Here is a 22791-nt window from a genome sequence, read left to right as displayed (position 1 = left end):
CCTTTCACACTTGCAAAAATATCCCGGGTTTTTGCACATGAACGTGCATCAACCCGGGATTTAGCTCAGTGTGAAAGGGTCTTGAAAGAATACCCTGGGATGAATATACCGGGATTGCTACCCAGGTCCTGACCTGGGTAGATTCCGGAATGGACCCGGGATGCGGTCAGTGTGAATGGTCCTGTACACGGGACTTTAAAAAAGCTGCTGATTGGAGCTTTCTTGGGCTCACAAATGCTGATGTCATCTTTCAGAGCCCTGGAGTCCATTTCTAAGGACATGCATATGTATTTGCAGGGATTTCCCGGGATCACTGTGAATGGGGCTGTCCCGGGTCGATGAGAATAGAGAAAAAAAGGTAGTGGAGCACTAGAACTGGATCAATTGGATAGTACTTAGCAACACACCCCACAGGGCGCCTATTCCTACTCTGAGTACCCCATCTCGAGTATACCCACTTTTTCTTGTCCCGGGTCGATCCCAGGTCTGAGTGCAGTGTGAAAGGGTACATTCCCGGGTAGAGTCACAGGAAGCATCCGGGAACACATTCCCGGGTATGACCCGGCTCTGCGAGTGTGAAAGGGGTATTAGTGAATTTATTTCCCAGTTGACCCTGAAGCAAATTGCTCAGATCCTCAGGAATTAAAGTCTGTTGTTTGGTGATTTTGTTAAATCTCTGTCAGCCAGCGCCCTGTGGACACAAGTCATTTGGTTTCCTGATGAGCTAATACTCAGTAATTACGGCAGCTCAGTCGTGTTCCCTGAGAACAAGTATACCACATAAATAGACATCTTGGAGGAGAAATGATTTTATTTCGATAGTTAATTACCTCTCCGTGTTGTGGAGTTCCAGAGAGACTTTCTATTGCCAAGACAAACATGGACAATACATCAATACAGATGGTAAGATCGGAGTTTCTCATCATTGGCTGTCAGCATACTGTGTTACTGTACTGTATGTTATTATTATCCTTTATATGGCGCCACAAGGGATCCCCAGCGCCCAACTACAGAGCACAGAGTATATACACAAACAAGCAAAACAAGAACACAGTGAGTTACGGTTCAAAGCAATGTCGGACAAGTATAGGGTATATGCTACATGTCGACTATGTCCACACTCGGGACAAAAAAAACCATGAAAAGCTCATGTCGACATTTTGACTTAATGCTTGTGTTGACCTTCCGTCCCTGTCGACATTAGCCATGTTGACCTATTGCAGGCGTCAACCTAAGACCTGTCGACCTAGGGGCACCCCCCTCTCCTCCCTTGTCTCTCCACCCCGGACCAGTCCGCCCACTGCCCGCACAGCTCTGTACGGACGACTCAGCGACTGTGATAGTGGCTAAAGGCATGCGCAGAGCAGCAATATCGGTCCCCGGCTCGTATACGTCAAGCTGAATCGGGCCCTTCATTTCCAAAGTACATTTTTCATATATTATTTTTCTCATCTGTCAAATGTTGAAATCTCATTTTTGTGAGATGTCAGGTGCACGGTAATTCCTGATGAAGCTCGGAACACAGAGGAGACTGACAGCGAGGGCTCTCTGGGAGAAATACAGACCGTTTAAGCTGTCATAGCAGCTGCGCCGGGTCAGGCAATTCCTCACTGACAGACAGGCAAGTGTTCTGCCATAATTACCCTGTACTCTACAGACCCTACACAATAACACTGCCTGGTGAGCCCCTGGCTGCACAGAACCCCGAATATCACCTCACAGCAACAACGGGGGTCATTGCTCCCTAGCTGTATCTTACTGTTCATATACAAATATGAACAGGGAAGACAGGATTTCCTGGCATGTTTTATTTAGTCACTGTGATCACTGCAGAACATGCATTGCGTTTGAACCTTTTTAAGTTCTGTGCCAATACTGTGCATAAAGGCCCATACACACTGGGCGACTTTGAGCTGAAAGTCAAAACAGCAGGTTTGAGCGGCTTTCAGCTCAAAGCCCAGGACGGCTTTGCATAGCGCTCCGCTGTGCAACGTTGTCCTCCCCCTCCGTCGGCGCCGAGTGTCTTTCCCTGCATCGATGAACGCGATCATCGCTGTCCATACACGCTGGGCATAGTCGCCCAGTGTGTATGGACCTTAACAGTTTTTTTTCTTTTTGGGTTCATTTTAACAACTGTCATTTTTCAAACACAGCCTTTCCCATGACAGTTAGGAGCTGACTGGCTGGTATATTATCTCTCTTAAAGGCTTAGTTAGTACATCTAAGCTATTCTTGTGTGCTCATTAAGCAGGCCGTGTCATTAGCCCGGAGTAATGTATACCCTGTATATCACACAGGAAGCCCGTATACTTCATTTGGACATATGGATTCCCAGAAACACACTGCAGAATCCCGACCTCGACCCTCAGCCCAGAATAGGGAGAGTTTCCCTGGGAAATGAAGAACATTATTTTTTAACCCGTTTGCTCTTAAGTGCGTCATAGTGTTGTGCTAATTATGTGCAAAAGCTGGATTTGCATTTAACTCCTGAGATGCTGGAAGGTGCAATTACTGCATTTCCGGTACTTGTTTCCTAGCACGGCGCCTGTCGGGGTTGATCGCATGCCTTAAGTTAAGGTACTTAAGGCATGCGATGGACCCGATTTTCTTACATTTACATCATCCCACGTGTGATCACATGACCTCTCTGCTGCGTACAGTAACCGTAGTAACCCGAGGACTGAGAGGCACTTTGCTGATGTTACTACACTTTGTTATGACAGTTTGATTCTTCATGATAAAGTCAGCAGCGTTCCACTAGGGATTGTGTCAGTCTGTGGCTTTCCCTGCCCGTTACACATCATAGCAGTCCTACTAATGGAAGTGGTCTTTTTCCCACAGTAATTTGGTGGGGGTCCCCTGTCTGTGACTCATAGCCCCCCTTTTGCTGTCACGTAGCACTGGCCTAGATGGACATTCAATTAGCCAGGACCGGTGGTGCTAACGGAGATAGCAGGGGAAGGTCATATGTGGGGGCCTGTAAATGGAGGCCCCATAATATTTGATTCTTCAGCTTACTCAGGATGTCCTTTGAAATCAACCTGCCGGAACCAGTGACGCTGCTTCCAAAGATGCAACCACTGGCTTTCGGCATGCTGAGAAAATATGCCGTCGCCCGCGGCAAACAACTGCAAACTATGGACAGATTTATTAAGCCTGGTACTTTATCACCAGACATTCAGCTTCTAACTGCCATGTTACAGACTGGTTTTGAAAAATGACAGTTAGGATATTGGCTGGTGCATTACCACCGGCCACTTAATAAATCTGCACCTAACTTTCAACTAGAGTCATCAAAAGATGAATGAATGTAAGACTTTGCTTGGTGGCCGGCACAAGAGAAAGGCTGGTGCTGAATGATTGCCGGGTTTCCGATATCAAATCCAGCGAAACGATGGCTCCTGGTGATTTAATCGAAACCATCCGATAGTTATCACACAAAGAAGCATTCAGAGCACTGTGTACAAATCCATATGCTAGCTGCGTAGAAAGCGGTCATCCAACCCAATGGCTCTGCCTGTTTGGTGCGTCCGATGGCTGCTGACCATTGAATACCCAAAAATCGATGGGGAAAGTACTTCCATCAAATCAGGACCATTGATTGTGGCTTTCAACGTCCATCGATATTCAAACACAAGGTGCATACAAAACGTAGTGTAATTCCACTCATCCCGTTATACACTCAGCCGAAACAGCGTCCGTATTGTATTACCCAGGAGATATGAATCACTTCATCATGGTCACAAAAGCGTAATCTATGCCCCAGCGACAAAAAGCACCAGTCATGGTGATAACGTTATAAACCTGTTCTTGATTCTATATTGATAAGTAAAAAGCTGATGGACAGTCACGACTTTAGTACAAAGCAGGTATTATAGTAAAAACAGGTGACGATAAAACAAAAAACAAAGACATCTAATTATAAACTTTCCAATAGCTTGTAAGCTTGCGAGCAGGGCCCTCCGGCCATATTGACTGTCTGAAACCGCCAAGCGCAACACAACTTGCTGCACTGTATAAGGCACCTACACACGGGGGGGATTTCAGGGCATTTTCTAAGCGATCTGACTAGAAAAAGCTCCTACATCAAACCGTGTGTAGAGGCCATAGCGATAGCGATGTGAGGCCCTGCGTGTCGCTATCACCGATTAATATCCAGCATGCTGGATAAATCTACTTAATCGCCGGTCAGGGCCAGTGCACTCAGCGAAGAACACTTGTCCTGACAGATCGCTCAGCACAGATAATAATAATAATAATAATAATAAAGTACAACAATAAAATCAGGATCTCTGCAGGTGACATCACTATGAAGCACAGATACAGCAGACGTCACTTACGTAGCCGGCGTGGTGGAGAAGTAGCTGCCGTCGTATCTCTTCTTGATGACCCCGGTGTCGGAGCCCGAGTTGGGGGGCTGCGCAGCGCCGGCCTGGGAGGACCTGGATTTGTGGCGACATGTATGAAAGAGTGAGAAATATTCAGAGTATGAGAAGCAGATCATCTCCACACCTTGTGAGCAGACACGGAGGAGCCCCACACACAGAGAGAGAGGCGGCCAGGGCTGAGTGAGGGGCTGACAGATAAACCTCTCGCAGGCTGAACAGAAGCAGATGGTGCAGACTCTGGAATCAGCTGCTAAGAGCACTTGATTATTTTTGGCCCTGGGAGGAAACGTCAGGGGATTTCAATGACCATATAAGACAACAATGAAGTAATAACACACACATACATACGCTCTCAGGATCTATAGATCCCAGGGTCCGGGTTCACCTCTAGGAAACTGACATTGGGGGCTGCTGGATTGGGATTGGAGCTAGCTCCCTGCCTGAGACACCCAGCCAGGGTGCGCTGGTTACCTGGCTGCCTCTCCGGGCTGGGTGTTGCTGACAGCGGGCCTGTGGTAGAGATGTATACAAACGCCTTCCCAGCTCAAATACTTCTGGTGTTCCCACTTATTTTCTAGTAACATTGAGGGGGTTCTTGCTGAGATGAGTGTCGACAGTAACAAAAGTCAACACAAGCAATGGTCAAAAAAAGGTTGACATACATTTTTCTTCATTTTTTTTTTTTTTACTTTTTCATACATTACCATTCACGTGGATTCCGATTGGTAATGTGGAACACAGCGGTACCGAAGCGAGACACCGGGTCTGAGCGCACCATGCGAAGCAACAGTCGCAGTACACTAATTGGGGGTTCGCATGCTCAGGTGTTGACATTGGCACCAAATAAAATTTGAAAAACGAAGTCGACCTTTTCGCGTGTCAATTTTCTGCTTTTGACCTAATGACTGTCGGCACTGTCTAGATTTATAAAGTGTGTTTTATAAAATGAAGGGAAGCAGCTGATTGGTTGATATGGGCAACTTCTCCACTAGGTAATTTATTTATTACCAGTTATTTATATAGCACACACATATTCCGCAGCGCTTTGCAGAGTATAGTTGAACATCAGTCCCTGCCCCAGTGGAGCTTACAATCTATATTCCCTAGAACATGTACACGCACACAGACATTCTAGGGTTAATTTTTGTTGGCAGCCAATTTACCTACCAGTATATTTTTGGATTGTGAGAGGAAACCCACTCAAGCACAGGGAGAATATAAAAACTCCACACAGATGGTGGGGATAGAACCCATGACCTCAGCTCTGTGAGGCAGTAACGCTAACCATTACACTGTCCAGGTCTGTTCTTCAGACAGCCCATTACATGACAATTAGACTACATGACAATTAGACACCAGGCCTGATTCAGTGAGGGATGCAATGTCAATTGTGAATGCCACGGAGCGGTGGTTTCCTACCAAGCATGCACTAATGCTGCATTGCGCACACAGGGGGTTATTCTGGTTGATTCGCAAGGCTGCGAATTCGCAGCCTTGCGAGTCCACCAAACCCCGCGCGACGCCCCCCGCCCATATCCGCCCCCCCCTACGCCGCCATGGGTGTGTGCACCTGGCGAACCGAAAGGTCGCCGTGGGTGCACGCACCATACGCCTGCACATGCGCAGATACCCGCCTGTGCATGCGCAGACGCGCAACATCGGTCGCACGCAGTACCGATGAGATCTGAATGTGGCCCACAATGCGATGGATAAGAGACAGCATACACACAAAGCGAGTAACGGGTAGTCAGTGTCTGGGATATTTAACAATAGGCGGCTAGAATAAAACACGGCTGCGTTTCCTGGGCAAGCCACTGCGAATTCATACGCAGCTGGACAGGACCAGGCGTCCCAAGTGGGACAGCAGATAGTGGCTCTGATGTCCAATGGGGTGACCGATGTTCCCATCGGCAGATGTGGTGTCTGTGCAGAAGACGGTATCTGAGCGATTTGCATATTTTTTGCAAGTCCACCACCTACGAAATAGCAGCTGTGCATTCACCCCAGACCCCCTAAAAGAAAGGCAGCTTTCCTTAATATTGGACATATCTTTATGTATGAAGTCATATGAAGGGGACCAGGGGACAAAGAGCGAGGCTCATCTTCAGCTGGCTCCTGTGGTGCAGCAGTCTCTGTTATTTTCACAATGATATACATGAGTTTAATATATGTGTCTGTAAGGGGGGGGGGGGGTTGCAATTAAAAACCATCTTCTTATAATAGAGCGGGGGGTTGGGGGAGTGATGGGAACTGTCCACAGGGGACAAACTGAGATTGCACCCTGCATATGAGCTACAGAGACCCCTCACCCGCACCCCACCCCCCTCCAATCAGTAATTAGCAGCATTGAATAAGCGGCTGTCATGTTGGGCCTGCAATCTATGTATAATTTAGTAAGCGGCGCAGTACAGTGGGAACCCTGCTAACAGATATTCCATCTTCTTCCCTTTGTGTCAGCGGGATGCGGTCATTCGTCAGACTGCATTTAGGTCTACAGTCATTAGGTCGACCCCACTAGGTCGACTGGCAGGAAGGTCGACCTGACTTAAGGTCGACATGGGCCAAGGTCGACATGACAAGTTCGAATTTACATAAAGGTCGACATGAGGAAGGTCGACTGGTCATAAGGTCGACATGGGTTTTTCACTGTTTTTTGAGCCGACATGTGCCGACAGGCGGTATTTCATGCCCTACCATCCACTAGGGCGTGGTGGGAGAATAAAATAGTGTGCCGAGCGCAGCGAGGCACCGTGCCCGAAGCATAGCGAGCGAAGCGAGCGATGCGAGAGTCCGATTCTCATTGCCAACTGTGTCCATGTCGACTGTGTCGACATTCGGATAAAAAACAGTGAAAAACCCATGTCGACCTTATGACCAGTCGACCTTCCTCATGTCGACCTTTATGCAAATTCGACCTTAAGTCATGTCGACCTTGGCCCATGTCGACCTTAATTCAGGTCGACCTTCCTGCCAGTCGACCTAGTGGGGTCGACCTAATGACTGTAGACCTAAATGCAGTCTGACGAATGATCCCATTCCGTGTCAGCAGTGGCCTCAGATCTGTGCATTAGAGAACAGCCATTATGTCATCCTAGCTTAAGGCTCAGTGTCCAGAATGGGATGCTATCATCATACCGACATATACAATGTCGGCATTCATACTGTTGATATTAAAAATGTCGGCATCTGTCCCAAATGTCAACATTGTCGACTTGCACCGTGTCTTCGGCACACTATTTTATTCTCCCACCACGCCGTAGTGGATGGTAGGGCAGAAAATACCGCATGTCGGCTTAAATAAAAGTGAAAATCTCATGTCGACCTTTTGACTGTGAATCTTGCCATTGTCTACTTAATGCTTGTGTTGACCTTCACTATGTCAACCTTCAATGGTCGACCCAATGCATGTGACCTAATGACCTAGTGACCACAATGGGTGCGTCCATAAGGCACAGCTGGGCTTACTGGGAAGTAATACAATTAAGAGGGTTAAGTGGAGGAACGAACATGAAATATTCATGAGACAGACCCTTGTCAGAACCATTCCGCCCCTGAAGCGAGAGGATCACCTCATCTCAAGCAGCACTCTGCATAATCAAGGTTCTCACCAGGTCCCCAACATGTGTCTCTCTAACACCCCTCGCCCCCGCTACTGAGCGTGGGAGAGACGCTGGGCCTGATTCAGTGACGGAAGCATCCAGTATCAGTCTCCGTCTGTGACTTTATGGAAATGCTACTATAAAGCCATTCGCTTGCGTTCCAAGTGCCCGAATGTGCATGGACGGAGTCTTTGTGTTGAATCTATGACAAGTGCAGTTTCCCCATTTGTGCGCGGTCTCCTAAGTAACGGATGAGCATCTGTGTACACACCCACAACACTCCCATAACAAGCTCGAGACCAGAACATCTTAGAGGTGTCTAATACCCCTTTCACACATGCCAAAATTCCCGGGTTGGCCCTGGGAACAACCCGGCACTAGTGCTGGTGTGAAAGGCTCCCGGGTCTAACCCATGTTGACCTAACGCATTTGTCGAGCTAAAACCATGTCGACCTTGTCCCATGTCGACCTTCGTCCATGTCGACCTAGAACCCTGTCGACCTTGCTGCCTGTCGACCCAATGGTGTCGACCTAATGACTGTCGACCTAAGTGTGGTCGATAATAGGATCCACACCCGTATGGGCACCTTAACCCTAACCAAAGTCTGACCTTAACCGTAGCCTAACCCTAACTGCAGCCTACCACTACCTGCAGCCCAACTCCACCGTAACCGCAGCCTAACCCTGACCAAAGCCTGACCCTTACCACAGCCTAACTGTAACCACAGCCTGACTGTAACCACAGCCTGACTGTAACCACAGCCTGATTCAATTTCTAACATGAGCTGGTGACATTTACAATGCTGACATTATGACAATGTTCCTGATTTAGAGGGGGGTGGATTATTAGGTCGACAGTGTCTAAGTCGACAGCCAAAAGGTTGACCACTATTGGTCGACAGGCAATAATTCGACACATGAAAAAGATCAACATGTGTAGGTCGACATTGAGAAAAGGTCAACATGAGTGTTTGACAAAGGAAAAGGTCAACACAAGTTTTCATCTTTGTTGGTGTCTATGTCGACATCTGTTGTAAAAAACAAACAAACAAGAAAAGCGTGTGTCGACCTTTTCCTAACATGTTGACCGGTTGCTGTGTCGACATTTTGTCAATGTCGACCTAGACCATGTCAGCCTTTTTCATGTGTTGCCCTATTGCCTGTCGATTAATTGTAAGCAGCCTATTTGCTGTCAACCCTAGATAGACACTGTCGGCAGATCAGCCCAGAGATGTAAGCAAGCCTTATGGTTATTGTCGGCCTGCTCAGGCATCTGTCACGTTACACATGTGCCGCGATGGTCATGTGACGATAACTGCAGAGAGGATTTATTTGCAAACTGATTGATGGGCAGGGACCATTTTCGGGGGTCCCGCACACAACTGCAATGGAACATACACTTTTTTTCCCCAGTGACCGTACAGCGCAAAGTCTACTGGCGGCTGTCTGAGCACAAATTCCGGCGGCTGCAACATTGCATGTTTTCGCACATACGCAGTGGGCGGGGTCGAATGCATTAGCGTACGTCTGCCGGTGTCCATATTTTGAATGTCGAAATTTTGACTACATACCCATACATAGAAACTTATGGCCTACAAGCTTTACAGAACTAGCATAGCGAAAACACAGTAATACCCCTTTCACATTGCAACTAATGACCGGGTACAAGCTGTTTTGACCAGGTAATTAGTTCTTGCCGGTTCATTGCCGTGTTGCTTGGCGGTGTGAAAGGGTTAAACGGATCGAGGTGACCCGTTTCCCGTTCGCACTATGGAGGAGGCAGCGCCAGCTCTAAGCACTGCCTCCTCCCCGCCCCCGATGACATGTCGACTCTCTGCTGCGCTGTCGGATGATGTCGTCAGCGAACTGGCATTATTGACGGCTCGCTGTGGGGATGTGAACATCCCAAAATGAAGGTTCGCACCAGGACTGAGCCGTGCGAACCTTCATTTTGCGATGTGAAAGCAGCAGAAGAGGAACAACCTATAAAAAGTGTAACCTGCAATGCAACTACAGGAAACTGAGTTCCTCATAAATGAGAACGTATATTAGTAATGTGGGATTCGCTAAAAAATGTACTCGATCAACTAACAACCAAGTATATCCCTAAGGTAAACAAAGGGAGAAACAACAAGAAAAAGCCGCCTTGGATGGACAGAAAAGTAAGGGCAGCTATAAATAATAAAACCAGAGCCTTCAAACTCTATAAAAATAAGTTAAATACAACAACGTTCGCCAGCTATAAGGAGTCAAATAGAACTTGCAAAAAAGTTATTAAAACAGCCAAACGCACATATGAAGAACGCATCGCTATGGAAAGCAGATCCAATACCCAAAAGTTTTTTAAATATATAAACAGCAAGCGGGTAACTAAAGCAAATATAGGCCCACTAACAGACAGCAGTGAAAATAAGGTTACTGAAGATAGTAGGAAGGCGGTACTATTAAATGAATACTTCGCATCAGTTTTTACTAAGGGAAATCAGACTGTGGAACTTACACCTTCAAAGCTTGGGTCAATGAACACAGATCTCACTGTGGATTTTAGGCACGGGGATATAATTGAGAGGCTTAGCATTATCAAAACAAATAAATCACCGGGACCTGACGGGATCCATCCCAGGGTACTCAGGGAAACAAGGAAGGAACTAGCCATCCCCCTGCATCTCATCTTTAATTAATAATTATCCACAGGCAAAGTTCCAAAGGACTGGAGGATAGCAGAGGTAGTGCCAATATTCAAGAAAGGTAAAAAGGAGGACCCTGCAAATTACAGACCAATAAGTTTAACATCGATAGTGGGTAAAATATTCGAAGGTTTTTTAAGGGACAGTATCTTAGAATATTTGGATGAACATCATATTCTTAGCAGGAACCAGCATGGGTTCACAAAAAATCATTCATGTCAAACTAATCTGGTAGCTTAAACATCCTAGCACCTCATGTGTGTGTACCTCTAGCATGTTAAACCTTAACTTAACTTATCTTAACATAAAACCTGAAATAAAGATTCGGAGACATAGGATTGGCAGAAATTGTTAGCTGATTTATTATTTGAATATTTAAGCTAGTTTTTGATTTGATTAAACTAATTTAAATAAATGGTGGCCAAGAAAGAACGGCTACTAAACTAAACTCCACCCCCAAACTCAGCATACGTAATCAAACTACCCTACCAAGCGGTATCCACTCGACCTACTACATTGACTACCACCCAGCCAGGTGGTCTCGCTGCCCCCAAGCGGGAGATCGAGCAAAAGGCCTAAGTCAATGAATAGGCGAGCGCACCGAAAAGAATCTATATACGTTGCATAAACGGATAATGAAGGCTAAGAAACTATTAACCTGCCGTTCTTTCCCGCCTATCAACCAACGCGATTAAAACACCCCGAACCCCCCCCCCCCCCACACATTTAAAACCATTTATCACGGGGAAGGGAGACTCCTCCCTTTCCTGACCCAATATTCAGCTAACTCTGCCATTCCCAAGCACCTTATTGGATCCCCGAGTCACATGCTCCCCAAGGGTCACACACACAGCCTGGGATGTTTAACCCATTCCATGCCTAGTGCTGGCATTACATTAATCTTCTATGAGGTGGTTAGCAGAAACCTTGATGAAGGATACTCTGTGGATGTGATTTACCTAGACTTTGCCAAAGCCTTTGACACGGTACCACACAATAGGTTAACTGCTAAAATGAGGGACATGGGACTGGGGGAAAACATATGCAGATGGGTAGGAAACTGGCTGTGTAACAGGGAGCAGAGAGTAGTGGTAAATGGAGCACTATCAGACACAACCGGTACTAAGTGGAGTGCCTCAAGGTTCAGTCTTGGGACCCATATTGTTTAACATTTTTATCAATGATATAGGGGTGGGATTGCGCAGTAATATAGCCACCATTGCAGATGATACAAAATTAAGTAAAGTCATTAAATCAGAGGACGATGTCACATCACTTCAAAGTGATCTTGCATCGCTGGAGAAATGGGCAAAAAAATGGAAAATGAAGTTCAATGTGGACAAATGTAAGGTCATGCACCTAGGGAGACACAACCTTGGTGCTAACTATAAGTTAAACGGGGTAGTACTAGGTCAGTCTGTACTTGAAAAGGATTTAGGGGTCCTTATAGATAATAACCTGGGATGTAGCGCCCAATGTAACGAAGCAGTGAAGAAGGCAAACATAATGCTTGCATGCATTAAAAGAGGCATGGAATCACGAGACTCAAAAGTGATAATGCCACTATATAAATCCTTGGTCAGGCCTCACCTTGAATACGGATATCGCAGAAATAGAAAAAATCCAAAGAAGGGCAACAAAGCTTATAAGAAGAATGGAATTCCTACCCTACGAGGAGAGACTATCGAAACTGGGGCTATTTCCATTAGAAAAGCGTAGACTAAGGGGAGACATGATTACCATGTTTAAATTCATCAGGGGACAATATAAGGAATTGTCACAGACCCTATTTACTACAAGAAATGAGACTAGGACCAGGGGCCATGAGCATAGATTAGATGAAAAAAGATTTCATACAGGTGGAAGAAGGACATTTTTTACAGTCAGAGCAATAAAACTGTGGAGCTCTCTGCCAAAGGAGGTTGTGTCGGCATCGACAATGAATTCGTTCAAGTCAAGGTTGGACGAACACTTATTGGCTAAAAATATCCAGGGCTACTCAAAATAAATTAGGGAAGCAAATGTAACAACTAAATATGAGGATATCTAGGGAGAATTAGCTTAATTTGGTTGAACTTGATGGACGAAAGTCTTTATTCAACCGTACCTACTATGTAACTATGTAAGTATGGAAACCATGGGGGTGACCAATTGTGTGAAAATAATATTTAAGCATTATTACTGTATATGTACCAATATTAATTAGTGGGAGTGGCTTCACCTAAAATGAAATAAATATTTAAGGGTCTAGGGGGTGTATGTACTAAACCCTGGAGAGAGATAAAGTGGGGAGATATAAAGTATCAGTCAATATGCCCCTAACTGCCATGCTCCAGACTGGGGACCTTGTTCAGGTCCCTTCGCTCCCCCATGCATTCGTATGAGGGTGCGATGTTTGCCTAATGGGCATGAGCTGGGTGTGAATGGGCACATTCGGGCACCTGTCCTCTCACTGGGCACACACAAAGCTAAGCCCCTGAGTCTTAGTTTTGCGTGCTCGTTCTACATCATTTGATTGAACGTGGCACCTAGAAGCGTGGTTGTGCACTGCTACATAGGTAACTATGATGTAACAGTGTAATGTGGGCTAGGTGACATGAGGGAGATTCTAGACTAATGAGGGAGAGAGGGAGATTGCTGTTACAGACGTTCCTCACTTAACAACCTACCTGTTTAACAACCACTCAGACTTACAAAATGGCCTTCGTTGACCGCACTGCGACTGCTCAGACTTACGACTCCGTCCTTGCGTCCTGCCTACCCATTCATACTTACGACCTGCCTAGACTGTTTAGTGACCCGTGCTGCACACGTTTTGCAGCGTCTCTGGGACATGTCAGAAAATAGGAGGAGTATGACTTTTCTTTATTTAGAAGTAGGGATACCAATCCCGGGGCATTTTTTCAATCACGGGATTTTCATACCTGGGTGGGTGCAGCCGGGATCCGGTAGTTGTGGCAGGACTGAGTAGGAGCTCAGATGCTGCCCGTCATTAGACGGCACATGCGCCGTCTAATCCCGGGATTGGCCACCCTATTTAGAAGTGTACTGTACTTGTTTTTTTTTTGTATTATGTATTTTTTATACATGTTCATTTAACAACCGAGTCGTAGGAACGGAACCCGGTCGTTAAGTGAGGAATGTCTGTATTTCAGGGAGTCTCCTGCAGAATGCAGGAGGGGAGGGAACTATGATGTAACAGTGTAATGTGGGCTAGGTGACATGAGGGAGATTGCTAGACTAATAAGGGAGAGAGGGAGATTGCTGCTATGTCAGGGAGTCTCCTGCAGAATGCAGGAGGGGAGGGAACTATGATGTAACAGTGTAATGTGGGCTAGGTGACATGAGGGAGATTGCTAGACTAATGAGGGAGAGAGGGAGATTGCTGCTATGTCAGGGAGTCTCCTGCAGAATGCAGGAGGGGAGGTAACTATGATGTAACAGTGTAATGTGGGCTAGGTGACATGAGGGAGATTGCTAGACTAATGAGGGAGAGAGGGAGATTGCTGCTATGTCAGGGAGTCTCCTGCAGAATGCAGGAGGGGAGGTAACTATGATGTAACAGTGTAATGTGGGCTAGGTGCCATGAGGGAGATTGCTAGACTAATCAGGGAGAGAGGGAGATTGCTGCTATGTCAGGGAGTCTCCTGCAGAATGCAGGAGGGGAGGTAACTATGATGTTACAGTGTAATGTGGGCTAGGTGCCATGAGGGAGATTGCTAGACTAATGAGGGAGAGGGGGAGATTGCTGCTATGTCAGGGAGTCTCCTGCAGAATGCAGGAGGGTAGGCAACTATGAAATAGATGGGTACTCTTTACTTAGAAGGGCGCCCATCTCGGCCATCTCGGGCATTGAATGCACTAAAAAATCAGGTGCGATGCGACAGACGAGATGCCCGAGATTTCCCATAGGGAACAATGTTAAATGTCTCAATTGACCCGATTTTCCTGTTCAATGCCTCAATTGACCCAATTTTTCCATAGAAAACAATGTTAAATGGGCCACAGAGGCCAAATAGGCACCCTGAAGTGAATAATGGCCACCCGAATTGTTAACGCCACCCCACGATCAACGTCAACCCGAAGCGTGGCGAGCGCAGCGAGCCCGCGAGGGGCGGCGGTACGCGTCCTACGACCTTTTCATACCCCCACTATCCACGTCGGCGTGGAGTTGAGAATAGAAAGTGTGGCGAGCGCAGCGAGCCACCGAGCCCGAAGCGTGGCGAGCACAGCGAGCCCCGCGAGGGGACGCGGATACCTTCACAGGTATCCGCGTCCCCTAGCGGGCTTCACAGCTGTCCGCGTACCCTCGCGGGGCTCGCTGCGCTCACCACGCTTCGGGCTCGGTGGCTCGCTGCGCTCGCCACACTTTCTATTCTCAACTCCACGCCGACGTGGATAGTGGGGGTATGAAAAGGTCGTAGGACGCGTACCGCCGCCCCTCGCGGGCTCGCTGCGCTCGCCACGCATCGGGTTGACGTTGATCGTGGGGTGGCGTTAACAATTCGGGTGGCCATTATACACTTCAGGGTGCCTATTTGGCCTCTGTGGCCCATTTAACATTGTTTCCTATGGAAAAATCGGGTCAATTGAGGCATTGAACAGGAAAATTGGGTCAATTGAGACATTTAACATTGTTCCCTATGGGAAATCTCGGGCATCTCATCGGTTGATCGCACCCGATTTTTTAGTGCATTCAATGCCCGAGATGCCCGAGATTTTTTACTAACGATGCCCACGATCAAAATCGTGGGCGCCCTTCTAAGTAAAGAGTACCAATAGATGCTTTCATGTTGTACACAAAAGTGCAGAATGTTGCAGTGTATAATGCAGATTTATACTCTAAAAAATTTTTTTTTTTACTTCCCCATTAAATATGATCATTAACGTTAATTTATATATCATCCTGGAAGGATGCAATCATAACAGTGTTACAGGGTCCATCTGCAGGATGTGAAGGACTCAGTTCTACACACTCTGGGGCTGGAAGGAAAATGACTGTAGCGTAATTATATCTAAAACCCATTAAGCTCTTTGCTGTGTAACTGTTGGCGAAGATCCTAGAGTTATTCATGAAAGGGCGGGTGTCTTTCGTGCGGCGGTGCGGGGCAGGAGGCATAGCGCAGCTACGATATTTCGTGCTGCGCACCTGCCTCCTGCCTAATTTATGAACGGTCAGCATCGCTGACCGTTCCGCCGCCTGCAGCTGTCGACTTCGACAGCTGCAAACGGCGATGCCCTATGCCTACAGCAGGGACAGCGCTGTCCCTGCTGCTGGCTCTGAGCTGCGCTGGGATCTCGCGTGAGTAGCGAGATCCCGCGCATGCGCATTGAGCCAGCCGGGGGAGAAGCAGACAGCGCGTCAGTGTTAACTGACGCGCTGTCAGCTGGAGGGGACATCGCCAGAGGGGGGAGTTAGCGCTCCCCCGCTTCGGCCGGCAAGATGTTGATACATCTTGTCGGTGTCCCCTCCTGCTTCGCCTCGCTACTGATCAAATCAAATTTCCCAAGAACCAAGCCACCTGTTTAGCAAGGGAGGAGATGAAATTAATTTATAAATTTGATACACTGAAACCAAAGGGCCTGAACTGCGATTTTGAAGTGAAATGGTTTTTATAAAGAAACTGCTTTTTTGTGATTGGTTTTATATATATATATATATGATTGATTTTATATGATATATATATTTTTATAATATTTTTATATGTATTTATATGTGATTTGCACACATTGTACTCATTTGCACTTTTGTATATTTATAGTGAACTTCCGGACGCATATTCCACTCTATTACCATTGGGATCCAATAAAATCCTAATGAAAAGTGAATGCTGTATATACCAGACAGCCATTTGCGTTCCGGAATCATGATCAGCATCAGGAACCAAAATGAAGTACTGTGTTGCACTTATTATGAATACTTAATAGCGGGGACACACTGCAGAACATCCTGTAAGTGGAACGCAAGATGCGTTCCAATAGCCGCGACCGGAAGTGAGGTAACCGGAAGTCCGTCACCGGAAGTCCGTTACCGGAAGTCCATCACCGGAAGTCGCGGGAGCGTCAGTTGACTGAAATTGCCATGATTTCCCTGCTATAAAAGGGGATGAATACACAGCAAAAGTTATACTCCTTGAAAAAGGACACATTTGGTGTCCGAAACGCGTCGGAGCGGAGCAGCTGTGTTTCATTTGGACCAGGAGTTGGAGACGGTTGGACACAACTAGGACTATAGCGGTGGTTGACCCGGGGAAAACATCTCACCATCCCTTATGCCTATTTGAGAGCCATATCCATCTGGTTCTCCAGCTTGTCTGGTAAATTCCACCCTTTTCATCTCCTGGATTCTTTTGTTTTGTTTTATACATGTCATTGTAATAAAGAGGTTTTGCACTATTATGCCATTTCTCTTCCTTGAGGGAATTATTGAAAAAGTGGACCGGACAGATGATGACCTGACTGGTGCCTGGTTTTCTCATTAAGTGATTCTATATTTGGAGAAGAGGAGACGCCACCATTCTCTAAGGGAGGTGTGGTTTATAATTTTAAGTCAGCGCTGGTGTTGAGGATCGACCCCAAAATCTGGTATCTTCGGATACCGTGTACACTAGATTTCCATTCACTGTCACAGGGAAAGGCAGTATTTGGGATCGGACCTCCTCCTAGCAGCTTGCCCATATTGTGCACACATTTTGTTGCGCAGGACTTCTGAGTTTTTGTTGGGAATCTTTTCTGGTGTGAGGTTTCATAAGTTTGTTAGTTTATTTTCTATATGACATAAAAATGGCCTATTCATTATGTTACTTATTGGGGGTTGGGTGGCCCCCGCCCCCCAGTGATTGGGTTTCCAGCTTGCTATGAGTGGCAGCAGTGTATATAAAATCCCGGGAGTAATTCAACATTGGAATCAGCTGGTCTGAAGACCACTGCTTTCACTGCCCAGACAGCTACTGCTCATGCATGTACAACTTCTGGCCAAACCAATCGAAGTGGGGGAAGAGATCCAAAACAGGGTTTGTAGGAACCAACGTCATCTGAGGATGGTATCTGCGGTCAAGCTTCCAAATGTTGTATTTTTTAGAGCTTGCTAAATTGAGTTCTCCAATTACAGGTAACCATGCAGTACTTTGTATGCAGGGAACCTTCCAGCACTTTGCATGCGGGGAACCTTGCAGAACTTTGTATGCGGGGAACCTTGCAGCACTTTGTATGCGGGGAACCTTGCAGAACTTTGTATGCGGGGAACCTTGCAGCACTTTGTATGCGGGGAACCTTGCAGCACTGTGTATGCGGGGAACCTTGCAGAACTTTGTATGCGGGGAACCTTGCAGCACTTTGTATGCGGGGAACCTTGCAGCACTTTGTATGCGGGGAACCTTGCAGCACTTTGTATGCGGGGAACCTTGCAGCACTTTGTATGCGGGGAACCTTGCAGATCTCTGTTTAAAGGTAACCCTACAGTTTTTGTATGCAGGGAACCCTATAGAACTTTGAATATAAAGAATTGGCAGAACTTTATATATAGGGATCCCAACAGAACTTTGCATACAGAGAACCCTACAGAACATTGTATACAGGGAACTCCACAGAACTGTTTATATAGGGCACCCTGCTGAAATTGTGACACTGTGCATTTGCCGCAGCGTGACCTCACAATATGGGGCTCTGCTTTGTAGTATTGCAGCATCACCGTTACACTTACACGTTATCACCATCTTTTCTCTTCATTAGGGAATATTGCAGCGGTTAATAAGCCCCCCATATACACAATGTCAGTCACCTGTTGCTAAGACGAGGTGGCCGGTGAGAGGGTCTCTGTGTCCAGCTGGCAGCAGCTGTGGATTCTGCATTGACGTTGGCAGCTAGCTTCTGATGGCTGTGGGCAGTTGGTTGGCTGGTGCTACTCTCAGAGAGACTCTGTTCAATGGCCATCTGTATGAGTTCTTCCTCGCTCAGGCTGCTGTACAGGCTGTATTCCTCTGAGCCCAGAGTGCGCTGGGGCTGTGAGCTGGACACCTGCATGTCTGCTTCTCTGTACTATACGCTGAGAGAAAGAGACGTCTTCAGTGACAATAATAATGATAGTAAAAACTTTTAATCATATTTTCAAGACCCATTTTTCACAGATCCATCTAGGTCATACTTGCCTACATTTGAAAACTAGTTTCAGGGAGATTATAGTTGTTAGCAGAATTTTGCACAGCGCTCCATTGAGGGGGCGTGTCATGCTCCACCCACAGGGCGTGTCTAGTTCCATTTATGAGAGATTGTGAAAAGAGATTGTGAACGTGGCACCTAGAAGCGTGGGTGTGTACTGCTACATCTGAGGAATCTTTTACATTGAGTTATATACAATTGTAGATGAGCCCCAAAGCAGTTAGTAAGAGATAATATACTTGGTAAAGTGCTGGGAAATGGCGCTGATGATTCAATGTAAATGTATCTGTCTCTCATTCCTTTTTCCCCAAAAAATTTAAGAGGGTAATATGGGCTAGGTGACATGGGTAAGATTGCTAGACTAATGAGGGAGAGAGGGAGATTGCTGCTATGTCAGGGAGTCTCCTGCAGAATGCAGGAGGGTAGGTAACTATGATGTAACAGTGTACTGTGGGCTAGGTGACATGAGGGAGATTGCTAGACTAATGAGGGAGAGAGGGAGATTGCTGCTATGTCAGGGAGTCTCTTGCAGAATGCAGGAGGGGAGGGAACTATAATGTAACAGTGTAATGTGGGCTAGGTGACATGAGGGAGATTGCTAGACTAATGAGGGAGAGAGGGAGATTGCTGCTATGTCAGGGAGTCTCCTGCAGAATGCAGGAGGGGAGGTAACTATGATGTAACAGTGTAATGTGGGCTAGGTGACATGAGGGAGATTGCTAGACTTATGAGGGAGAGATGGAGATTGCTGCTATGTCAGGGCATCTCCTGCAGAATGCAGGAGGGGAGGTAACTATGATGTAACAGTGTACTGTGGGCTAGGTGAAATGAGGGAGATTGCTAGACTAATGAGGGAAATAGGGAGATTGCTGCTATGTCAGGGAGTCTCCTGCAGAATGCAGGAGGGGAGGTAACTATGATGTAACAGTGTAATGTGGGCTAGGTGAAATGAGGGAGATTGCTAGACTAATGAGGGAAATAGGGAGATTGCTGCTATGTCAGGGAGTCTCCTGCAGAATGCAGGTGGGGAGGTAACTATGGTGTAACAGTGTAATGTGGGCTAGGTGACATGAGGGAGATTGCTAGACTAATGAGGGAGAGAGTGAGATTGCTGCTATGTCAGGGAGTCTCCTGCAGAATGCAGGCAGGGAGGTAACTATGATCTAGGTACATATACAGCATATGGGTAAATGCAATACATTGACATACACTGGGTCGACCACTGAAGGTTGTCAGGGCTTAGGTCGACACCTTCCAAAGTTCAACATGGCTTTAGGTCGACAGGGTCATAAGGTCGACACATGCATTAGGTCGACAATGGGAAGGTCAAGAGTCAAAAGATCGACACAAGTTTGTCACATTTCTTTTGTGCCGACATGTGCCGACAGGCGGTATTTCATACCCTACCTTCCACTAGGGTGTGGTGGGAGAATATAATAGTGAGGCACCGTGCCCGAAGCATTGCGATACGAAGCGAAAAACTAATTTCGACCTTTTGACTGTCAACCTTGCCATTGTCGACTTAATGCTTATGTTGAACTTCCAACCCTGTCAACCCTAGTCATGTCGACCTACTTCATGTGTCGACATGTAGTGGTCGACCCAATGCATGTTGACCTAAATACGGTCAACCGATCCGCCGCCTGGAACATAGCGGGGTCTGCCCTGGCTGCAGGCCGGGCTACTGGCTCCCCAAGAATGTAAAGTATCTAAAGAATGATTATTGCTGCCATGACCATAATAAGCAGCACAGGGTATATGGAATAAGCGTCAGTAGGAGTCATTATCCCAGTTATTACTAAGTAGCGCAATGATGACATCTGATGATGATGGTGATGGCGATGAGTATCTAACGCTCCATGCAGTCACTGGAATGCTAAGAATTATTATACTATAAACACATATATTACAAGTCCGCGCCCATGATTGCTGGTCTCCTAAGTAGCATTACACAAGAGCGCTCACTGCTGACATAAAGTGAGTATTAAAGGGGCAAACACATTTAGAGGTTGGGTATTTAGGGTAGGCGATTTCCCTGTGTCCAGATCGCCCATGGGGAGCCCATACACACGCAGAGATTTGTACTAAGCGATTTTGCTTAAGCAAAAAAAAGTCCGGGTAGTGGTTCTGAATAAGAGATCTGGATCAGAACTATCGCTCATTCTGTACACACAGAGAGATTTGCAGTCTCTTGCTAAGCAATTTGACTAGATTTTGACTGCATGCACTGACTTAGTCAACAGGAGATAATAAATGTCTCAGGGCATACACACGGAGAGATCTGTGCTTACTTTCTAAGCACTCTAGTCAGATTGCTTCGAAAAGAGCACAAAATCTCTCCGTGTGTATGCCCCTTTACTGTGCACACCAACACGTCTACAGCCAGGCTGGGCATGCAACAGTTCATGTGTGCAACCTCCTACTTCTCCTACCACATTATGTACGTCCGAACCGCAACTGCTGCTGCCAGATTCCCGCAGCTCCCCTCTGCCATCCACTGTGAGAGACAAGCCCACACACAGCTCCAATCGTGGATGCAGTAGTCACGGTCACTGTTGATGTGACAGTAAAGACCTGTCAGGGAGGGGTTCTGGGTACTCAGAAACTCCCCCTGCGTGCGCTACTGAATAGTACCACTCTCAAGTATAGAATTACACTGTCTTATTTCTCTCCTAAAATATTGCTTGATTTACTCTCCGTCTGGTATCTACAATTGTGCCCTTCCCACTACTCTCTTCAATAACCTGATGAATTAATGTCATTTTAGCACTGCACCACAAAATAGGCTTCAATATAAATGCTCTGTACTCAGTGTCGGACTAGGAGGGTAGGGGGCCCACTGGGTTGGACAATTATGACGGGGCGGGGTGAGTCCGGTGTATGCCGTCTCACTCGGGGCGAGATTGGCATGTGACATCACAATGCTGGGCCGGTCTGACACGGTTTATGTCATATCAGCTCACCCGCCCACTGCTCCTCTTCTCTCTAACAGGCGGTCAGTAACGGATGACTGATCCGGTGGCTATTGATTGACTTGGCGGCAAAGCATCTTGCAGCCGCCAGGTCTGTCATACGCTGCTGACTGCCTGGTGACATTAAAAAGGGATTTTTGTAAGAACTTACCGTTCGAATCCCTTTCTCTGATATGGTCCTGGTGACACAGCTCAACACTGGGATGTAGGAGGGTCCGAAGGAGCCAGGCACCTATCCTAAAGCTTTAGAGGGTAGGCTCCTCCCCTACTGCATCCCTGGACTCTTCAGTTCAACTTTCAAAGCCACTGGAATACATTAACTCAGTACAAACGCCTGCACATATTATATGCACATTTTATAACAGAAACTGTTAACTTTTAACCATTTTAACATGAACATCATGAAATTCTGGCATACTTACTGAGCGTAAGGGAGGGATCGCTGTGTCACCAGGACCATATCAGAGAAAGGGATTCGAACGGTAAGTTCTTACAAAAATCCCTTTTTCTCTTTCAATGGTCCTGGTGACACAGCTCAACACTGGGACGTTCCAGAGCCGGTCCTTTGGGAGGGTACGCTCAGGTCTGCAGCTCTCAGCACTGCTCGCCCGAATGATGCGTCCTCCGACGCGAACTCATGGAACCTATAGAATTTGGCAAATGTGTGAACAGATGACCAAGTGGCAGCTCTGCAAACCTGCTCCGCTGTGGCCCCATGTCGGACCGCCCAAGAGGTAGCAACTGACCTGGTGGTATGCGCATTAATTCTGGCCGGTACAGGCCTACCCACTTTGGTGTATGCAAAAGCTATCACAGATCGCAACCACCTAGCAATGGTCTGCTTAGATGCAGGCCAACCAATTTTATGTACGTCATACAATACCAATAAAGTGTCAGTCTTTCTAACACTCTTCACTCTGTCCACATATATGCGTAAGGCACGCACAACATCCAAAGTCTTCAACTTGTCCCTTTTCTTGGAACCCTC

The 22791-nt window shown here is 46.8% G+C and overlaps 1 protein-coding gene across 1 annotated transcript in view; it reads right to left on the bottom strand.

Annotated features, from left to right (window-relative positions):
• Positions 1-22791, bottom strand: part of ASB2 (ankyrin repeat and SOCS box containing 2) — a 59942-nt gene that overhangs the window by 25153 nt on the left and 11998 nt on the right. Inside the window, exons 2-3 of the mRNA XM_083167585.1 lie at positions 18455-18718; positions 4341-4442 (exon numbers count right to left, since the gene is read on the bottom strand). Coding sequence (XP_083023711.1) covers positions 4341-4442; positions 18455-18696 — 344 coding nt within the window. The 5' untranslated portion in view covers positions 18697-18718. The remainder of the gene's footprint in view (positions 1-4340; positions 4443-18454; positions 18719-22791) is intronic.

Source organism: Crinia signifera, chromosome 12, assembly GCF_055691185.1.
Source record: "Crinia signifera chromosome 12, ASM5569118v1, whole genome shotgun sequence".
NCBI lineage: Eukaryota > Metazoa > Chordata > Amphibia > Anura > Myobatrachidae > Crinia > Crinia signifera.
This window is presented reverse-complemented; position numbering and strand designations above follow the sequence as displayed.